General features: G+C 38.5%; 1 protein-coding gene across 4 annotated transcripts in view; it reads left to right on the top strand.

Annotated features, from left to right (window-relative positions):
• The first annotated feature begins 9478 nt into the window (after positions 1-9478).
• Positions 9479-19366, top strand: part of LOC123772126 (uncharacterized) — a 16850-nt gene continuing 6962 nt past the window's right edge. Inside the window, exons 1-5 of one of the 4 annotated variants that reach the window (XM_069311122.1) lie at positions 9503-9610; positions 10657-10810; positions 16206-16256; positions 17433-17565; positions 18497-18697. In XM_069311122.1, the coding sequence (XP_069167223.1) occupies positions 18655-18697 (43 nt within the window). In that variant the 5' untranslated portion in view covers positions 9503-9610; positions 10657-10810; positions 16206-16256; positions 17433-17565; positions 18497-18654. Of the gene's footprint in view, positions 9611-10656; positions 10811-16205; positions 16257-17432; positions 17566-18496; positions 18698-19366 lie in introns of all 4 variants that reach the window. The other 3 variants (XM_069311123.1, XM_069311120.1, XM_069311124.1) reach the window with 3 other exon arrangements.

Raw genomic sequence — 19366 nt, 5'->3', positions numbered from 1 at the left:
CCTTTCCTGTGATTGGCTGTTGTGTGAATGTCAACAAAGAGTTTCTACCAATGATATGCCATTTATTATGCACCCCATACCATCTGTGGGCGGAGCTAGGAACCTCCTACCCGAGCACAACAACCCGCCTTATGGGTTGCAGTTTGGCTATTTATAGTGCGTTGGAAAAAATAGAGATGGCGCTAGTTGTATTTTGTGGGGTAATTTGTTATAGGTGTAATTTGATGTCAACAGATGGCGTAAGCTGTATCTTATGGCTTCTGTTGACCAGCCAGTTGATAGTGTTTCTTCTGCCGACAGATGGCATCAGCTGTATTATTATTATTTTATTAATATTATTACATTAATAATAATATATTATTATTACTTTAAACACTGATCTATACGTCTGGTAGCTTATAATAAGGTTTTATACCATGCTGGTATTAGGTAACTAGAATTCTGCAATTTCAAGTTCAAGTATGTTTATTGAGATAAGCAATAAATACATCTCAAAGGGATAGAGTAGCTTAGGCTATTTCTACCCCCCTCTATTTCAAGTCCCTCAAGGGGCGCACAAACGCTGTAAGTACAAATAGACAAATTACAATACAAGAATCCCATTTAACATTGCAGGTTAATATAGTAAGTACAGCATATAATTGTTACACTCTCGGGGCAAAATTCTTGTAGCTCCTATGTATACTGTCTATCATACCATTATCACACATCCAAACAATTTGATGTGGTACACTATTTATTTCCTTATTTCTATAGTTGTCAATAAGTTGACATTCTTATACATAATGTTCTAAGGTGTGGGCGTGCGACATACTACATAATTTACACTCCTTATCTTTTTCACTGACATCAACACCGTATTGCCAGATATATTTGTTTCCTAATCTTAATACTTTTTTTTTGATCTACTGTTGAGAATATGTAAGACAAATGTAAGGTTTTGAGGCTAAGTAACGAAGATAGTTACAAGATACGAGCCAGATGGTGTTGAGATTGCAAAAGGGATTATGATAAGAACTTAAGCCAAAAAATCAATGCATATATGTTCGCAAATATGAGACCGGAATTTATTTCTCGAAAAGTTAGCAATAAAATACGCTTTCTAGTTCTTTATTTATAAAATTAAGACCAGGGATTCTGTCTAACGAAGCTGCAAGCTAAAACACCGTTATCCTATAATGTTCATCTGTAGCTTGACCCTAAATACTGTTTATTAAACGAATTTATTGTTAGAGTTCATTAGGAATCAACTTTGTTGAAGGCCGAGCTTCCAGAGATACCGTCCTGTGATTGGCTGTTGCGGGGAATACCAACACTCTTTTATGAATAAAATTTATACTAAGAAATAGGTCCTTGTGCACAACAACAAGGTTGTTGTGTAAAAGAACAACAATTTCTGTTTTGCACCTGACAGAAATCTCCATCTAACTGAATAATTTACTCGAATAAGAGGGCAGAGCAGCGTATCATTATTTGTGTGAGGCAACCCCCACTGATGACGTCACAAGTTAGGTAGCCAGCCCATGTTTCTGTAACACTCGTTACGTCCTGCAGTATTTAATTATCACTATATTAATACTTTTAAATACTTAACATTTCACTTTTTAGGTAGATTAAAGTTGAAGCAGAATGTCATAAGAAAGGATGGTGTGCTGAATAGAGATGATTTATTAAGTGGATGGAGCCTTTAGCTGATCCTTTCCTGTGATTGGCTGTGGTGTGAATGTCAACAAAGAGTTTCTACCAATGATATGCCATTTATTATGCACCCCATACCATCTGTGGGCGGAGTTTGGAACCTCCTACCCGAGCACAACAACCCGCCTTATGGGTTGCTGTTTGGCTATTTATAGTGCGTTGGAAAAAATAGAGATGGCGTTAGTAGTATTTTGTGGGGTAATTTGTTATAGGTGTAATTTGATGTCAACAGATGGCGTAAGCTGTACCTTATGGCTACTTTTTTTTTTTTTTTTTTTTTTTTTGCGGGGATAATCCTGCGCGGGCCCTAAGCCTCTGGCTGGCCCACTAAGTGTTGCTTGTTTCTGTTTTACTTGGGCGGAGTATGAGTATTTATGACTCGTATGGTCGCTTCAGTAAGATTTTGCCATATGTGTTTAACAACTTCTTCTGCTCTGTTGAATCTAAGTTGAAATCTGAATGGGTTTGTAATTGTGCACTGTGTTAGATAATGTTCCAGTGGTCTGTCGGGCATTTCTCCACAGTGTTGACATTTCCTCTCATCTTCCGGAACCTGTAAGCCTATTTCCCATGCACATGGGTATCCAAGCCTAATGCGATGTAAGTGCACTTCTGTTGTTCTACTGCCCCCTTTCATCAAACTAAGTGGTACGTAGTCGGTTGAATTCTTGTACCAACCCGCAGATCCTGATGTTGCAACTGCTGTGGTGTGGTCACTGTACATCTTTTGCATTGCTCTGTTTCGAATTACTTTCTTCATCTGTGATAGACTCTGTGGTATGTAAATGTCTACATTTCTCCTCTTAGTAGCAAGTTTTGCAGCTACGTCTGCAATGTCATTACCTATGATTCCCACATGACTTGGCACCCAGTTGATAAGTACCCGTCGGCCTTGTCGTTTGAGTGTGTGCATGGATGATAAGACATTTGTGATCAGATGGATGTTATCACATATGTGTTCTTGTTGCAAGGTTTCAATGGCGGTTCTCGAATCAGTATGTATGATAACATGTTGTCGGTGTTCAGCAAGAGCATGTTCCAAAGCCTTTTGAATGGCTAGCATCTCTGTTTGCAAAGTCGAACACCCATTTGAGAGCCTCCAACTATTTACAGTTTCCTGCTTTAACTGCAGCTCCGGTTTCTTGTCCCTGCTGGTCTACTGATCCATCTGTGAAGTAAGTGAAGCTGTCGGATGCCACGTTTGCTTCTATATGCATCTGTGCAATGTTACGTAGCAGATGAGGACTTGTCTGGTTCTTCTTTCCTTCAAGAGCCATAATCTTAAAGTCTGCTGGCAGCGATTCCCAAGGGGCTTGTACAACAAAGTCTGCATGTATTTCGTCGACACCCCTCTCAGTGACTGTGTTTGTCATATCGAATGTATTGATGTTATGGCTACTGTTGACCAGCCAGTTGATAGTGGAGATGCTAGCCATTCAAAAGGCTTTGGAACATGCTCTTGCTGATCACCGACAACATGTTATCATCCATACAGATTCGAGAACCGCCATTGAAACCTTGCAACAGGAACACATATGTGATAACATCCATCTGATCACCAATGTCTTATCATTCATGCACACACTCAAACGACAAGGCCGACGGGTGCTTATCAACTGGGTGCCAAGTCATGTGGGACTATTAGGTAATGACATTGCAGACGACGCTGCAAAACTTGCTACTAAGAGGAGGAATGTAGACATTTACATACCACAGAGTCTCTCCCAGATGAAGAAAGTGATTCGAAACAGAGCAATGCGAAAGATGTACAGTGACCACAACACAGCAGTTGCAACATCAGGATCTGCGGGTTGGTACAAGAATTCCACCAACTACGAACCACTTAGTTTGATGAACGGAGGCAGTAGAACAACAGAAGTGCACTTACATCGCATCAGGCTTGGATACCCATGTGCATGGGAAATAGGCTTACAGGTTCCGGAAGGTGAGAGGAAATGTCAACACTGTGGAGAAATGCCCGACAGACCACTGGAACATTATCTAACACAGTGCACAGTTACAAACCCGTTAAGATTTCAACTCCGATTCAGCAGAGCAGAGGAAGTTGTTAAACACATATGGCAAAATCTTACTGAAGCGACCATACGAGTCATACATACTCATCCTCCGCCCAGGTAAAACAGAAACAAGCATCACTTAGTGGGCCAGCCAGAGGCTTAGGGCCCGCGCAGGATTATCCCTGCTAAAAAGAAAAAAAAAAAAAAAAAAAGTTGATAGTGTTCTCGTCTGCCGACAGATGGCATCAGCTGTGTTATTATTACTTCCGAATTCCCTTTAAACACTGATCTACAAATCCCTTGGCTTATGATAAGGTTTTATACCATTTATGATAAGTATTAGATAACTGGAGTTCCGCAATTACTTTTATTTATCAACTGTTGAGGATATCATCATATAACGTCTGGTTAGGACGTACTGCTCTCGATTGATGAAGATTAAGCCACCCAAGAGGTGGCACGGGCATGAATAGCCCGTAAATACTGCTCTCGTAATATTATTCAGGGGGGTGGGGAAACTATCAAGTGAAAGCGCCAAGCCATTACGACTATATAGCACTCGGAAGGGATCAGGATACGGATTTGGGATGGAACGGGGGAAAGGAATGGTGCCCAACCTCTTGGGCGGTCGGGGATTGAACGCGGACCTGTAGGAAACGAGACCGTCGCTCTACCATCCAGCCCAAGTGGTTAAGTGTAATATTATTAAAACAACAATTTATGCATATAATAGCAGCATTTCACACTAAAAATACTTGGATGTATTGAAATTTGGTAATGAATTCCAATCTAGGAATCTCCTATGACTAAACTGTACTTTTTAATAATTTTTATGTACTTACTACTTATTATTAAATTATTAAGTACTTACTATAATAATTAAATAAATTATTTTATTTAATATTTAAATTAAATGATAAAATAATAGGTAATAATAAATCATTGTGAAGGGGGACAGGCAGCCAGTGTATATATACATGTTAGGCTTACACCAAGGTGCCACAAAGGTGCCAAATTAAAGACTGGGAGCTGCCGGGGCGGGCCCAAGGGCTGCTGGCGGCCCTGATGGCCAGGCTGAACTTCCGCGCCCTTATAATCACCATTGTTTAATAGTCTTCACAGGGAGAAACAACTGTAAATATAGGAATAGTTTATTACAACATACACGGTAAAGTAAACAGCTCGGAAACTAAGGAAATAAAGCTGCCGAAAAAGCATTAAAGTCCACTTCAAGTTTAAGTATGTTTATTGTCGGTTCCTTCATGCTAGGCTTGCTGTATAATTTAGAACTGGCAACCGTGTGAATGTTGCCAGATTGGGCTACAAATAGCGAATTTGGCTACTTTTGGGAGCCCCGCGCTCCCAAATTTTTAATTTCACTACTTGCTACTTTTTGGGCTAATTTAAAAGCAAGATGTGCTAATTTGGGCTATTAATGTTAATAATGTACAATTGCGAGTTACATGAAAGTAACTAAGCTATAAATAATTGTAATTAATAATAATTGTATATATTAATTAATACTAAATAATATTATTTAATAAATTAGTCCCAATTCAATGCAGAGTTTTCTTCCAAGCACAGAAACTTGTAAATATAAATACAAGATAATAGATAGATCGATAAATAAATAGACAACTTTCAAATATTGCACCAAGTAATGGCGAGAGGAAAAAAACTAGACAGTAGACATTACATTTGAAATTAATCATGGATAAATGGTAATAAATTGGTGTATGTTTGTATGTATACCAGACAAAGTCCATTTAATGGCAGAATTTAGCCATTTTGTGTAAAAACTTTTATATCTCCTATTGTTAATTATAACAGTAATCGAAAAAGTCATAGTTTGTATATACAAGAGATGAAACAGAGAGTCATGAGCTAGAGCGATGTGCTGAGTCCATAAGGCGGAGCTTCCAGAAATACCTTCCTGTGATTGGCTGTTTCGGGGAACACCAACACTCTTTTATGAATAAAATTTTAACTAAGAAATAGGTCCTTGTACACAACAACAAGGTTGTTGTGAAAAAGAACAACAATTTCTGTTTTGCACCTGACAGAAATCTCCATCTAACTGAATAATTTATTCGAATAAGAGGGCAGAGCAGCGTATCATTATTTGTGTGAGGCAACCCCCACTGATGACGTCACAAGTTAGGTAGCCAGCCCATGTTTCTGTAACACTCGTTACGTCCTGCAGTATTTAATTATCACTATATTAATACTTTTAAATACTTAACATTTCACTTTTTAGGTAGATTAAAGTTGAAGCAGAATGTCATAAGCAAGGATGGTGTGCTGAATAAATATGATTTATTAAGTGGATGGAGCCTTTAGCTGATCCTATCACCCCCATATACCATCTGTGGGCGGAGCTAGGAACCTCCTACCCGAGCACAACAACCCGCCTTATGGGTTGCTGTTTGGCTATTTATAGTGCGTTGGAAAAAAAAGAGATGGCGCTAGTAGTATTTTGTAGGGTAATTTGTTATAGGTGTAATTTGATGTCAACAGATGGCGTAAGCTGTATCTTATGGCCACTGTTGACCAGCCAGTTGATAGTGTTCTCGTCTGCCGACAGATGGCATCAGCTGTGTTATTATTACTTCCGAATTCCCTTTAAACACTGATCTACAAATCCCTTGGCTTATGATAAGGTTTTATACCATTTATGATAAGTATTAGATAACTGGAGTTCTGCAATTACTTTTATTTATCAACTGTTGAGGATATCATCATATAACGTCTGGTTAGGACGTACTGCTCTCGATTGATGAAGATTAAGCCACCCAAGAGGTGGCACGGGCATGAATAGCCCGTAAATACTGCTCTCGTAATATTATTCAGGGGGGTGGGGAAACTATCAAGTGAAAGCGCCAAGCCATTACGACTATATAGCACTCGGAAGGGATCAGGATACGGATTTGGGATGGAACGGGGGAAAGGAATGGTGCCCAACCTCTTGGGCGGTCGGGGATTGAACGCGGACCTGTAGGAAACGAGACCGTCGCTCTACCATCCAGCCCAAGTGGTTAAGTGTAATATTATTAAAACAACAATTTATGCATATAATAGCAGCATTTCACACTAAAAATACTTGGATGTATTGAAATTTGGTAATGAATTCCAATCTAGGAATCTCCTATGACTAAACTGTACTTTTTAATAATTTTTATGTACTTACTACTTATTATTAAATTATTAAGTACTTACTATAATAATTAAATAAATTATTTTATTTAATATTTAAATTAAATGATAAAATAATAGGTAATAATAAATCATTGTGAAGGGGGACAGGCAGCCAGTGTATATATACATGTTAGGCTTACACCAAGGTGCCACAAAGGTGCCAAATTAAAGACTGGGAGCTGCCGGGGCGGGCCCAAGGGCTGCTGGCGGCCCTGATGGCCAGGCTGAACTTCCGCGCCCTTATAATCACCATTGTTTAATAGTCTTCACAGGGAGAAACAACTGTAAATATAGGAATAGTTTATTACAACATACACGGTAAAGTAAACAGCTCGGAAACTAAGGAAATAAAGCTGCCGAAAAAGCATTAAAGTCCACTTCAAGTTTAAGTATGTTTATTGTCGGTTCCTTCATGCTAGGCTTGCTGTATAATTTAGAACTGGCAACCGTGTGAATGTTGCCAGATTGGGCTACAAATAGCGAATTTGGCTACTTTTGGGAGCCCCGCGCTCCCAAATTTTTAATTTCACTACTTGCTACTTTTTGGGCTAATTTAAAAGCAAGATGTGCTAATTTGGGCTATTAATGTTAATAATGTACAATTGCGAGTTACATGAAAGTAACTAAGCTATAAATAATTGTAATTAATAATAATTGTATATATTAATTAATACTAAATAATATTATTTAATAAATTAGTCCCAATTCAATGCAGAGTTTTCTTCCAAGCACAGAAACTTGTAAATATAAATACAAGATAATAGATAGATCGATAAATAAATAGACAACTTTCAAATATTGCACCAAGTAATGGCGAGAGGAAAAAACTAGACAGTAGACATTACATTTGAAATTAATCATGGATGAATGGTAATAAATTGGTGTATGTTTGTATGCATACCAGACAAAGTCCATTTAATGGCAGAATTTAGCCATTTTGTGTAAAAACTGTTATATCTCCTATTGTTAATTATAACAGTAATCGAAAAAGTCATAGTTTGTATATACAAGAGATGAAACAGAGAGTCATGAGCTAGAGCGATGTGCTGAGTCCATAAGGCGGAGCTTCCAGAAATACCTTCCTGTGATTGGCTGTTTCGGGGAACACCAACACTCTTTTATGAATAAAATTTTAACTAAGAAATAGGTCCTTGTACACAACAACAAGGTTGTTGTGAAAAAGAACAACAATTTCTGTTTTGCACCTGACAGAAATCTCCATCTAACTGAATAATTTATTCGAATAAGAGGGCAGAGCAGCGTATCATTATTTGTGAGGCAACCCCCACTGATGACGTCACAAGTTAGGTAGCCAGCCCATGTTTCTGTAACACTCGTTACGTCCTGCAGTATTTAATTATCACTATATTAATACTTTTAAATACTTAACATTTCACTTTTTAGGTAGATTAAAGTTGAAGCAGAATGTCATAAGCAAGGATGGTGTGCTGAATAAATATGATTTATTAAGTGGATGGAGCCTTTAGCTGATCCTATCACCCCCATATACCATCTGTGGGCGGAGCTAGGAACCTCCTACCCGAGCACAACAACCCGCCTTATGGGTTGCTGTTTGGCTATTTATAGTGCGTTGGAAAAAAAAGAGATGGCGCTAGTAGTATTTTGTAGGGTAATTTGTTATAGGTGTAATTTGATGTCAACAGATGGCGTAAGCTGTATCTTATGGCCACTGTTGACCAGCCAGTTGATAGTGTTCTCGTCTGCCGACAGATGGCATCAGCTGTGTTATTATTACTTCCGAATTCCCTTTAAACACTGATCTACAAATCCCTTGGCTTATGATAAGGTTTTATACCATTTATGATAAGTATTAGATAACTGGAGTTCCGCAATTACTTTTATTTATCAACTGTTCAGGATATCATCATATAACGTCTGGTTAGGACGTACTGCTCTCGATTGATGAAGATTAAGCCACCCAAGAGGTGGCACGGGCATGAATAGCCCGTAAATACTGCTCTCGTAATATTATTCAGGGGGGTGGGGCAACTATCAAGTGAAAGCGCCAAGCCATTACGACTATATAGCACTCGGAAGGGATCAGGATACGGATTTGGGATGGAACGGGGGAAAGGAATGGTGCCCAACCTCTTGGGTGGTCGGGGATTGAACGCGGACCTGTAGGAAACGAGGCCGTTGCTCTACCGTCCAGCCCAAGCGGTTATAAGCGTAATATTATTAAAACAACAATTTATGCATATAATAACAGCATTTCACACTAAAAATACTTGGATATATTGAAATTTGGTAGTGAATTCCAATCTAGGAATCTCCTATGACTAAACTGTACTTTTTAATCATTTTTATGTACTTACTACTTATTATTAAATTATTAAGTACTTACTATAATAATTAAATATATATATATATAATGTGTGTGTGTGCAGAAATAATATTAATAAAACATTTAACATCGTGTAGTGTACTCTATATATCAAAATATATTACTTTGAAACCCATATCATTCACTAAAAAAGATTGGGCTACTTTTATTACAAATTCGCTACTTGTAGTCCCTCAGCTCGCTACTTTCAGCAATGTAGAACTGGCAACCGAGTCAGTCCCAGTGTCTGTGTGACTGTCGGAGGAGGAGGTAGTGCGTGACTTCGTGCCGGTGCTACTCTTAACTAGTGCCTCCTGAATTGAGTGTAAACGCTTGAAATAAGTGATTTATTTTGGTGAGATAATTAAGATAATATATGACTATAATATAATATAATATAATATTTGACGTTCTGAGTGTTACTGAGAGAGTTGTGGGTTCTTTACATTCTAGTGTAATGGGGATACGAGTTGAATTCCTGTTTGTAGCTTAATGGAGTGTTATTTTTTTTGTTCTGTTTGCACTGACCAAATACCGCACAGGAACGCTAATTACGCAATAGTTAAATAATTAGTATTATGCAGCAATTTAGCTGACTTTAAACTTAGGGAACTTTAGGCTGAGAACTGCGTAGACTTACTATGACCTTCAACATTCTGAATTCAAGTCAAACAGGGGAAGTGGGGGTAGCTAGCTATCAGGGGAAAGTGCCAAGCCATTGCGACTATATAGCGCTGGGAAGGGGTCAGGATAAGGATTTGGGATGGGACGGGGGGAAGGAATGGTGCCCCAACCACTTAGACGGTCGGGGGGAATTGAACGCCGACCTGCATGAAGCGAGACCGTCGCTCTACCGTCCAGCCTAAGTGGTTGGGTGTGGGGAGGGGGTAAAAGAAGTCAAAAGTAAAGCTGTCTTAGGGACTAAGATAGGGACTTCAATCTTAAGAGGTCCTAAATGATCTTAAGTTATTTATTTGCCTTGTGAGATATTGACCTGAATTTGTCTTGAGGGGCCATTAACTCTCCAATGGCCTTGTCTGAGGGCATGAAGCCACCGGCTTTATCAAAGCCCATTTGTCCTAATAACTTTTGTCAAGCTGGATTTTTAAGTTCAATAGTTTTTTTGGGGGGCATTTACGCCTTCGGCGGGTAGGCCGTTCCATGGGTTTATAATCCTTTATGGGTGTAAAAGCATGAACTTCTATATTTATCCACAACACAATTTAGCTTTTAACCTTAACCCAACGTTTTTGTCGGTCGTTTAATGTTACATATATATTTTGTGCATTTGAAATTGAAATAAGTTTATTGAGGTAAAATACACACAAAGGAATGAGGTAATTTTGTACATTGTCTTGTATAGTATTTACTGTTATTTGCTTTTAATTATTCGGCTGTCAGCTGCCACGTTGATGCACTCACTATCTTGTTTGCTCAAGTTCGAGTTCAAGTATGTTTATTAAGACAAGAAAGAAATACATCTCAAAGGGATAGAGTAGCTTAGGCTATGTCTACCCCATTCTACTTCAAGTCCCTCAAGGGGCGCACAAATTCAGTAAGTACAAATAGACAATTAATATTACAAGAATCCCATTTAACATGGCTTCTTGCTTGCTTTTGTTTACTAACGTCTAATGCATATACTTTTGTTTGCTTAATAATTATTTTTCGTTCTCATTATATATTGCTTACACTCCCTCATTTATTATTTGTCTATTTTATACGATTAGTAGTTGGCTATTGTTTACTGTTAATAATTAATTGTTTACTGTTAATAATTAACTATTTTTACTGTTAATAATTAACTATTTTTACTGTTAATAATTAACTATTTTTACTGTTGATAATTAACTATTTTTACTGTTAATAATTAACTATTTTTACTGTTAATAATTAACTATTTTTACTGTTAATAATTAACTATTTTTACTGTTAATAATTAACTGTTTTTACTGTTAATAATTAACGGTTTATTAGGCATCTATTCCGAATTTAAACTTACCCATTTTGTATCCATTGCTTTGTGTTCTATTTTGTTGTGAATATTTAATACCTTAATATATTCTTGTTATTTATACCCTTTCATTCATTCATTGCATACTTCAATCGCTACGCCTTTCTAGATAATTGTATAAATTTCACAAATACACAAATGTGGGTATCCTATGGTATTATATCTGTGAGAAGACATTACCATTACTTTTTCTAGAGAATGCAAATTAGGCTTTCGTAATTTCTCTTCGTAAATAAGGTTTCTATTTCCTGGGATTAATTTACTCTATAGAATAAATAATCTAAATACTCTATGCAGTCTATTATTTACTCTATTTATAATCTAAATAGGGCCAAAAAATGGCCAGGTAAAGACATAGAATTAAATACTATGGCCTATTTCCAACACTGAAATCCTCGTTTGCTTTAATTCGACAATTTATACATAGGTGAGGATCGTTACTAATCATGACACTGGGATTATTTTAGAGTTTAGACTTGGGTAGCTTAAACCATTTCCCTGCTGATATTTAACGGTTAAAATTTCCTAGGCTTGGAGGAATTTGTCCGCATTAAACAACATGTACCAATTTATCGTCCATATTTAAGATAAATCGCTTTATTGTAGCAATTAACCATTGTTTATGAACACGTAACTGCTGTTTAATGTCATGTTTACTTGTATTCGTACTGATGATTACAATCATCAGCCTCTCAATAAGCAGACAAGGAATTATTAGTAGCCTATTCATCAACTAATGAATCGTGCTAATTAAAATTGCTCTTTGTATATGAAATTAAACATCGAGTTATCAAATGTTAGACCTAATAAGCTTAGAAAAAATGTGCAATGACAACAATAATAAGAATGAATAAATCATACAAATAATTATTAATCAAATAATTACGTCCGCGGCAATATCTTCAAAATTTACAAGACAAAAAAGCTTGTTCTGATTAGTAGCCAAAGTTAAGGTACATATACATATTATACTTACACAGTAAATGTAGGATTTGGGTCAAGCTTAACTATTGCTCGGCACGTACATAGTAATTTTGTCTTTTGAGCTTAATTCTTTCTTGACGCTTTTCTGAAATGTTGATAAATCTACACTGCTGAATTTCATGTATTAAAAATACTTTTTTTTTCTGTATAGTTATGATAGAATGAAATGTGTAAATCGAGGTTTTCTTTGTTAGAAAAGATCCAGAACTAGGCTAGTATAGCTCATTTATATAAAACTATGTAACCCTTCAAATAATTTGTTGGGGTTTACAGTTTGTGAAGTGCATCTATATATATATTTTTAAAGTGGAAATAGTAACTAGTAACTCACTTTTTTGGCAATATCGAAAAAATGGGCATAAATTTAATAATGCTTCAGGTATGGGGTAGACCTATTCCATGTCGTGGAATGGAAGTTATAAAGGAAAATATGGGACTGGTATGACAGCTTGGTACCAGGTATGAAACAGGTTTCTTCTGGTATCATCATGTATGCCTTGAAGGTGAGAAGCGGGAATAGTTATCGATGGAATGGGGGGCAGTTAATGGCAGGTGGGAAGGAATGCTGTTGATTCTTGGGTGGGAGAGGGGGGATAAGGACAGATATTGTCCAGCATAATCGAGTCATACATGACATTGGGTGTTGCTTGGGTTGACGGAACTGTTGGTGATTAAACATACACTGGGTTAAGGGCACGTTAACTTGTTAAATGTAGGTGGGTGGCTTTACTTGTAAATGTAGGTGGGTGGCTTTACTTGTAAATTTAGGTAGGTGGCTTTACTTGTAAATGTAGGTGGGTGGCTTTACTTGTAAATGTAGGTGGGTGGCTTTACTTGTAAATGTAGGTGGGTGGCTTTACTTGTAAATGTAGGTGGGTGGCTTTACTTGTAAATGTAGGTGGGTGGCTATACTTTTAAATTTGTGACGGGATGAATTGCTATTGAGTTAACTGGTAAATGACTATTTCACTTTCATAATAGTAATAGAAATTTCCCTAATAGTAATACTATTGCTTTACGATGCTATTAACGCTATCAATGTTTTCTGGCGTGATAGTGTATTACTGTGTATTTAATTTGTTATTCAGTAGTACTATAACGATTAACACGTAAGAAAAATATATGAAGATGAAGGAGAAAGGAATTATCAGGATATAGCGCCAAGCCATTACGGCTATATAGCACTTGGAAGGGATCAGGATAAGGATTGAACGGTATAATAAACGGTGATAATAGTATGAACACAGACATTAATGACACGAGGCACCTGTTGCACTGTCTCTCTCTTTACTCCTTACCTTATTCCACTCACCCTACGTCTCTTCCTCCACGTCTTCACATTTGGCTTCTTGTTGCTGCTTCTGGCTCAAGGATAGCCTGATGTCACCGAAGAATGATGGTATTTATGGCAACTATTGGTTGAACGTACAAAAATGGGTTGTTGCATTGAAAGGAAAGCTAGCTTCGTAGTATTAATTTTGTAGAGAGTACGAGGAAGAAGGTATCAACCAATTTCTTTCTCTCTCTCTCTCTCTCTCTCTCTCTCTCTCTCTCTCTCTCTCTCTCTCTCTCTCTCTCTCTCTCTCTCTCTCTCTCTCTCTCTCTCTCTCTCTCTCTCTCAAAACTGCAACGGTGGTAACGCAAGTCATGCTGGTAGTGGGTGGGGTGGTAAGGCCTGGTAGCCTGGTACCTGAGTCTACCGTGCTTGGCGTCAAATATTGCGTGAATGCTCAGACGTTTTTTCCCTCGTTTTGTTTTAGTAAGTTGGTTGACCTAGTTTATGTACGTTAATGCCCTTTTAAATACTCGGGGTATCGTAAGGTGAGTTGCAAGACACGCTACGTGTTGGCTATTTTGTTACTGTAATCAATTATCTTTGAGTGTGTGGATCTGAACAAGGAGTGAATGGGTGAAGGATATTGTTTTAGATTCAGCTACTCGGAACCAAAAGTTGTAAGCAGCACGGGCTATGGTGAGCCCGTTGTACTCACCTGACACAGATGTATGTGTGTGGGGGTGAAAGAGCTGTCTAGTGTTATGATACGGGTGAGTGGAGTGGCTATATATGGAGGAATGTGAGGGCGAGTGAGAGTGTCAGTATGGGTGAGTGTGGGGGGATTTCAGAATGGGTGAGTGTGAGTTAATGAGGTTTTTTTAACGTTTCATATTGGCATAAAATGTAAGAAAATTAGGAATACAATAATTATGATACTTTCTGATTACATTTTTTGTGTGTGGATAGGCAGACAGGAGAGTTACTCAGTAGACAAAATATTGAAGTTCTTGCGAATATAATCAAGATCAAGTATAACATTTGGGGTTTACGACTCATGTTCGGTTATGATATGGAAAAGTGGTTTACTGAGAATTATATAAACTATATATAAATGTAATAATTTTCCCCTGTAAATTGATGTAAATGTAATCTTTAAATTGTAAACCATTTAAGGGAAAAATTTAACATTTAGAGGTTTAAAGTTCATGCTCTGTAATGATATGAAACACTTATTTACTGAGAATTATACTACTGTATATGTAACGTAGTATTTCCTTGTAAAAATAATGTATATATGATTTATATTGTATATTATTTAATAAAGATAAAAAAGTGTGTGTGGGTGAGTAGGGTGTCAGAATGGGTGTTTGTGTGTGCGTGTGTGTCTGTGTGTGTGTGAGTGTGTGTGTATGTGTGTGTGTGTGTGTGTGTGTGTGTGTGTGTGTGTGAGAAGAGTGTCAGTATGGAGGAATATGTGGGTAAGAGGGGTCAACCCACTTCAACATGAGTGGGTTGAATTACACCAAGTCTGGAATGCTTGCAAAAACGTTTTGCGACCCAGTTCCAATGGATGGGCGGACGTGCAATTCAATTAGACAAATATACTGGTCGATTGATTAAAGACAATCAAACAGGATAGTGGTCGATTGACCACTATACTGGAAAGACCGTGGTTGTTGTAATATGCATTAGTACGGTGCACTGCAGTGGCCGCATGTGTGTGTGCGCTGCTGGATAGATGCATGTGCGTGTTTGAGCATATGTATGCCAAGCAGCTAACTTATTCTACTAAACCTGTCAGACTGTGTAACCCCCTTCCCCAATCTCTCCCTCTCTCTCTCCCTCTCTCTCTCCCTCTCTCTCTCCCTCTCTCTCTCCCTCTCTCTCTCCCTCTCTCTCTCCCTCTCTCTCTCCCTCTCTCTCTCTCTCTCTCTCTCTCTCTCTCTCTCTCTCTCTCTCTCTCTCTCTCTCTCTCTCTCTCTCTCTCTCTCTCTCTCTCTCTCTCTCTCTCCCTCTCTCTCTCTCTCTCTCTCTCCCTCTCTCTCTCCCTCCCTCTCTCTCCCTCTCTCTGTCTCTGTTTCTGTCTCTTTCTCTTTCTCTCTCTTTCTCTCTCTGGCTGTCTCTGTCTCTTTCTCTCTCTGGCTGTCTCTGTCTCTTTCTCTTTCTCTCTCTGGCTGTCTCTGTCTCTCTCTTTCTCTCTCTGGCTGTCTTTGTCTCTCTGTCTTTGTCTTTGTCTCTCTGTCTCTCTCTCTCTCTCTCTCTCTCTCTCTCTCTCTCTCTCTCTCTCTCTCTCTCTCTCTCTCTCTCTGTCTCTGTCTCTCTCTCTCTCTCTCTCTCTCTCTCTCTCTCTCTCTCTCTCTCTCTCTCTCTCTCTCTCTCTCTCTCTCTCTCTCTCTCTCTCTCTCTCTCTCGCTTGTTTGCTTGCTCGCTCGCTCGCGCTCTTACACACGCACGCAGCATAATATATTCATGCAACAAAACAATTAACAAATTGTTCTGATTACAATGATAAAGGTACAGCCCCCCCCCCCCGCTTCTCCTACACACTGTATGATTGTATTGTATGTCATTCACTGTATTATGCATTTTCATGCATATTTTGCATTATTCGGTATTAATAGGCTTCATTAGACGCATATTTGTTCATAGTTTTCTAAATTATTGTTATCATTTTAGATTCCGGTTGATAACTTGAGAATGGTCTTTGGCGCATAATTTACATTTAAGGTACTGTAATGCTTAATGTTTTCTGCATAAATTAAACTATTACACAATATAACACAGTTTTTGCCCCCCTGAGTAGTGCTATTTTCTGATTGCTTAAGCCTCCAAAGAGGCTTTAGAAAATAGCTATTAGTCCCCCCTCAAACTTTGCATTATGAGAATACCCCTCAAGAAAACCATATTTATTCAGGTAAATAAAGTACCTGTAGGCTGCCAACTTCTGAAGCAATGTCATAGTTCTCAGAATGTTCGGTAATATGTTTATTGTTTGTGATGTGTGTGTATATATGTATGAACGCGTTGTACTGCATGGGGGTGAGAATAGTTTAATGTACTTCATCCCTTTGTGTGTATTTTACCTCAAACTTATTTCAATTTCAATGTCACAGCTCTAAGGAGTATGGCCAAAGTAGCCCAAGAGTACACCTATTAAATTGTTCCAAATTTGACATGTATTTAGCATGGCTATACAACATGTAGATATTTAAATATGTGTTTTATAGCTATTTGAGATTCTAGACGATATATCGAGAACACTAAACTTGGATCAATTTAATACTTGTAATATTTTAATATGGTACTCATATCAAGCTTCAATAATAACTAAGGAAAGGATTGTAGGTAATTATTATGTTCATTTTTATAGGTAACATATATAATATATTGTATGTATGCTATTTTCTACGGCAGTAATAATTGAAAGACCATTTTGGTAATTAGCACTGATTACATACAGAAATCACAATAGCGTGATGCATCAAATGAACAAATCATTTCTTCACATGATATTCATTTGCTCAGTCGATTAAGGCGCGTCTGGGATCCTCTGGGACGTAGGTTCGAATCCTCATCACGGCCCATTGTGGATTTATTCATTAGCACTAATATTCCCTAGTACAGTATTCTAGATGCACATCGTTTAGCCCATGTTCTTGAGGTAGTTGCTCTAAGGAGCATCTCCGGCGTCTTTATATCACGTCAATTTCAAATGGTACTATAGAAATATATCGAACATGTCCGTTGATTTGTGAATGTTGATGCGGCGTTGATGGCCTTATCAACAAAGCGCCGGCATCTGTATCTTATCAGTAAGAGCCAATAAGTGAGGCTTTGTGGGTCACGCAGTCTAGGAACCATTGTGGCAACACACACACACTTCTAAGACAGTTGTACCCTCAGGTGCAGAGCAGCTCTATATCGCACTGCGTCTGGTCTGTGTCGCACTGCGTTAGAGCTGTGTCGCATTAGCTCATCATTACTGCCGTCTACGATACTTGAATTCTTCAAAAGGCGGAACAGAGCCTGTGCTAAGGTATGCAAGAGGCTCCTGGCCTCGCGTGTGTGTGTGTATTTACTATGTGTCTGCAGAATCGAGTTATTAGCTCTTGGATTCCGCCTTTCTAACCAATCTATTTTTCCTCTTATTATATCTACTACATATATTGCTCTTTAACACGCGCGCGCGCATACATCCCCAGGAAGCAGGCCGTAACAGGTGTCTAACTCCCAGGTAACCTATTTACTGCTAGAGGAACAGACGCACCAGGGTGAAAGAAACTGGCCAATTTGTTTCTGCCTCCGCCGGGAATCTAACCCGGGCCATTAGGACTACGACCTCCGAATGCTGTCCACCTAGTGTACTCACCTAGTTGTGCTTGCAGGGGAGTTGAGCTTGGGCTCTTTAGTCCCGCCTCTCAACCGTCAATCAACAGGTGTACAGGTTTCTGAGCCTATTGGGCTCAATCATATCTGCATTTGAAACTGTGTATGGAGTCAGCCTCCACCACATCACTTCCTAATGCATTCTATTTAATAACTACTCTGACACTAAAAAAAATCTTTCTTTGACTCATTTGGGTACTCAGTTTCCACCTGTGTCCCCTAGTGCGCGTGTCCCTTGTGTTAAACTATCTTTGTGTACCCTATAAATTCCTTTGAGAATCATGTATGTGGTTATCATGTCCCCCCCTAACACTCCTCTGTGTATGGGGGGGGGGGGAAGGCTTATCTTACCACTGTCTCATTGTTATTTGGCTAATCGTGTCATCCCATGGAGAGGCTATACAATATAGATATGTTCGTCGATTGGAGAGGCTATGCAATATAGATATGTTCGTTGATTGGAGAGCCTATGCAATATAGATATGTTCGTCGATTGGAGAGGCTATGCAATATAGATATGTTCGTTGATTACGCTTAATTAATGCTGTGGTTACAGCTAATGTTGTTGCGTTATCTGACAGAAAGGATTGACTTTAGCACGAGATTCAGTTAACCAGGAGACCTGATTCTCTATGACGTCTGCATCCAGCGAGTGATCAAGTAACTCGCTGAGAAGCCTCAAGAGAAGCCGGAATTCACGAGTGAGGAATTGAATCCCATAGGGTTGTCATAGGTTGTCATGGCAACCCTCACTCGAGCCCTTGCCCTCCTAGTCACCTTCGGTAAGTAGGCCTAAGTGGTGCACTTTCTATCATATATGTATAGATGTTTTGCTAATAATTGAGTTTATATGATTCTTTCTCTCTAATGATATAGCTGCGAGTATATTCTTGTGTGTTTGGGTGGTGGTGGTGGTGGTGGTGATGGTGGTGAGTGTTGGGCGACGTGGATAAAATAGTGGAAACCCACAGGAAACAGTGACACAATCACTAGCGATGACAGTGCAGTCAAACCCCTGCGGTGGTGTAGCAGTCAAATGGAAATGACATTTTATGACGTAGAATTCAATCACGTGATAGTGGTGTGGTTGTAGTTGTAGTAGTGTATAATAGTGGTAGGTGGTAGTCTTAGTAGTCAAGATTATGCCCAGCATTGATCCTTTCCTGTTGAGATTGCATGAACGTTTAGCAACACGACATTCGTGGTGGTTCTTCAGTGTTCACTCTTGCAGAACGGGAGAGTGTGGAGAGAGAGTTTGACTTTTCTATTCTAATCTTAGCTGCTCAGAGAGGCTATGGAACAGTAGAAGCGGCAGTGATAGGCAATGGTTCTCAATAGATAACCTCGATACATTCCGTAATTTTTTTTATTTTATTATTTTGAATTTCTTGTGTACTCATTTTTTCTGCCTATGTTTGTTTTCAATTTGTCTATCTGTCTTGTTTCTATCT

Source organism: Procambarus clarkii, chromosome 69 (assembly GCF_040958095.1).
Source record: "Procambarus clarkii isolate CNS0578487 chromosome 69, FALCON_Pclarkii_2.0, whole genome shotgun sequence".
NCBI lineage: Eukaryota > Metazoa > Arthropoda > Malacostraca > Decapoda > Cambaridae > Procambarus > Procambarus clarkii.
The sequence above is the reverse complement of the archived record's forward strand: the minus strand, read 5'-3'. Positions and strand labels throughout refer to the sequence as shown.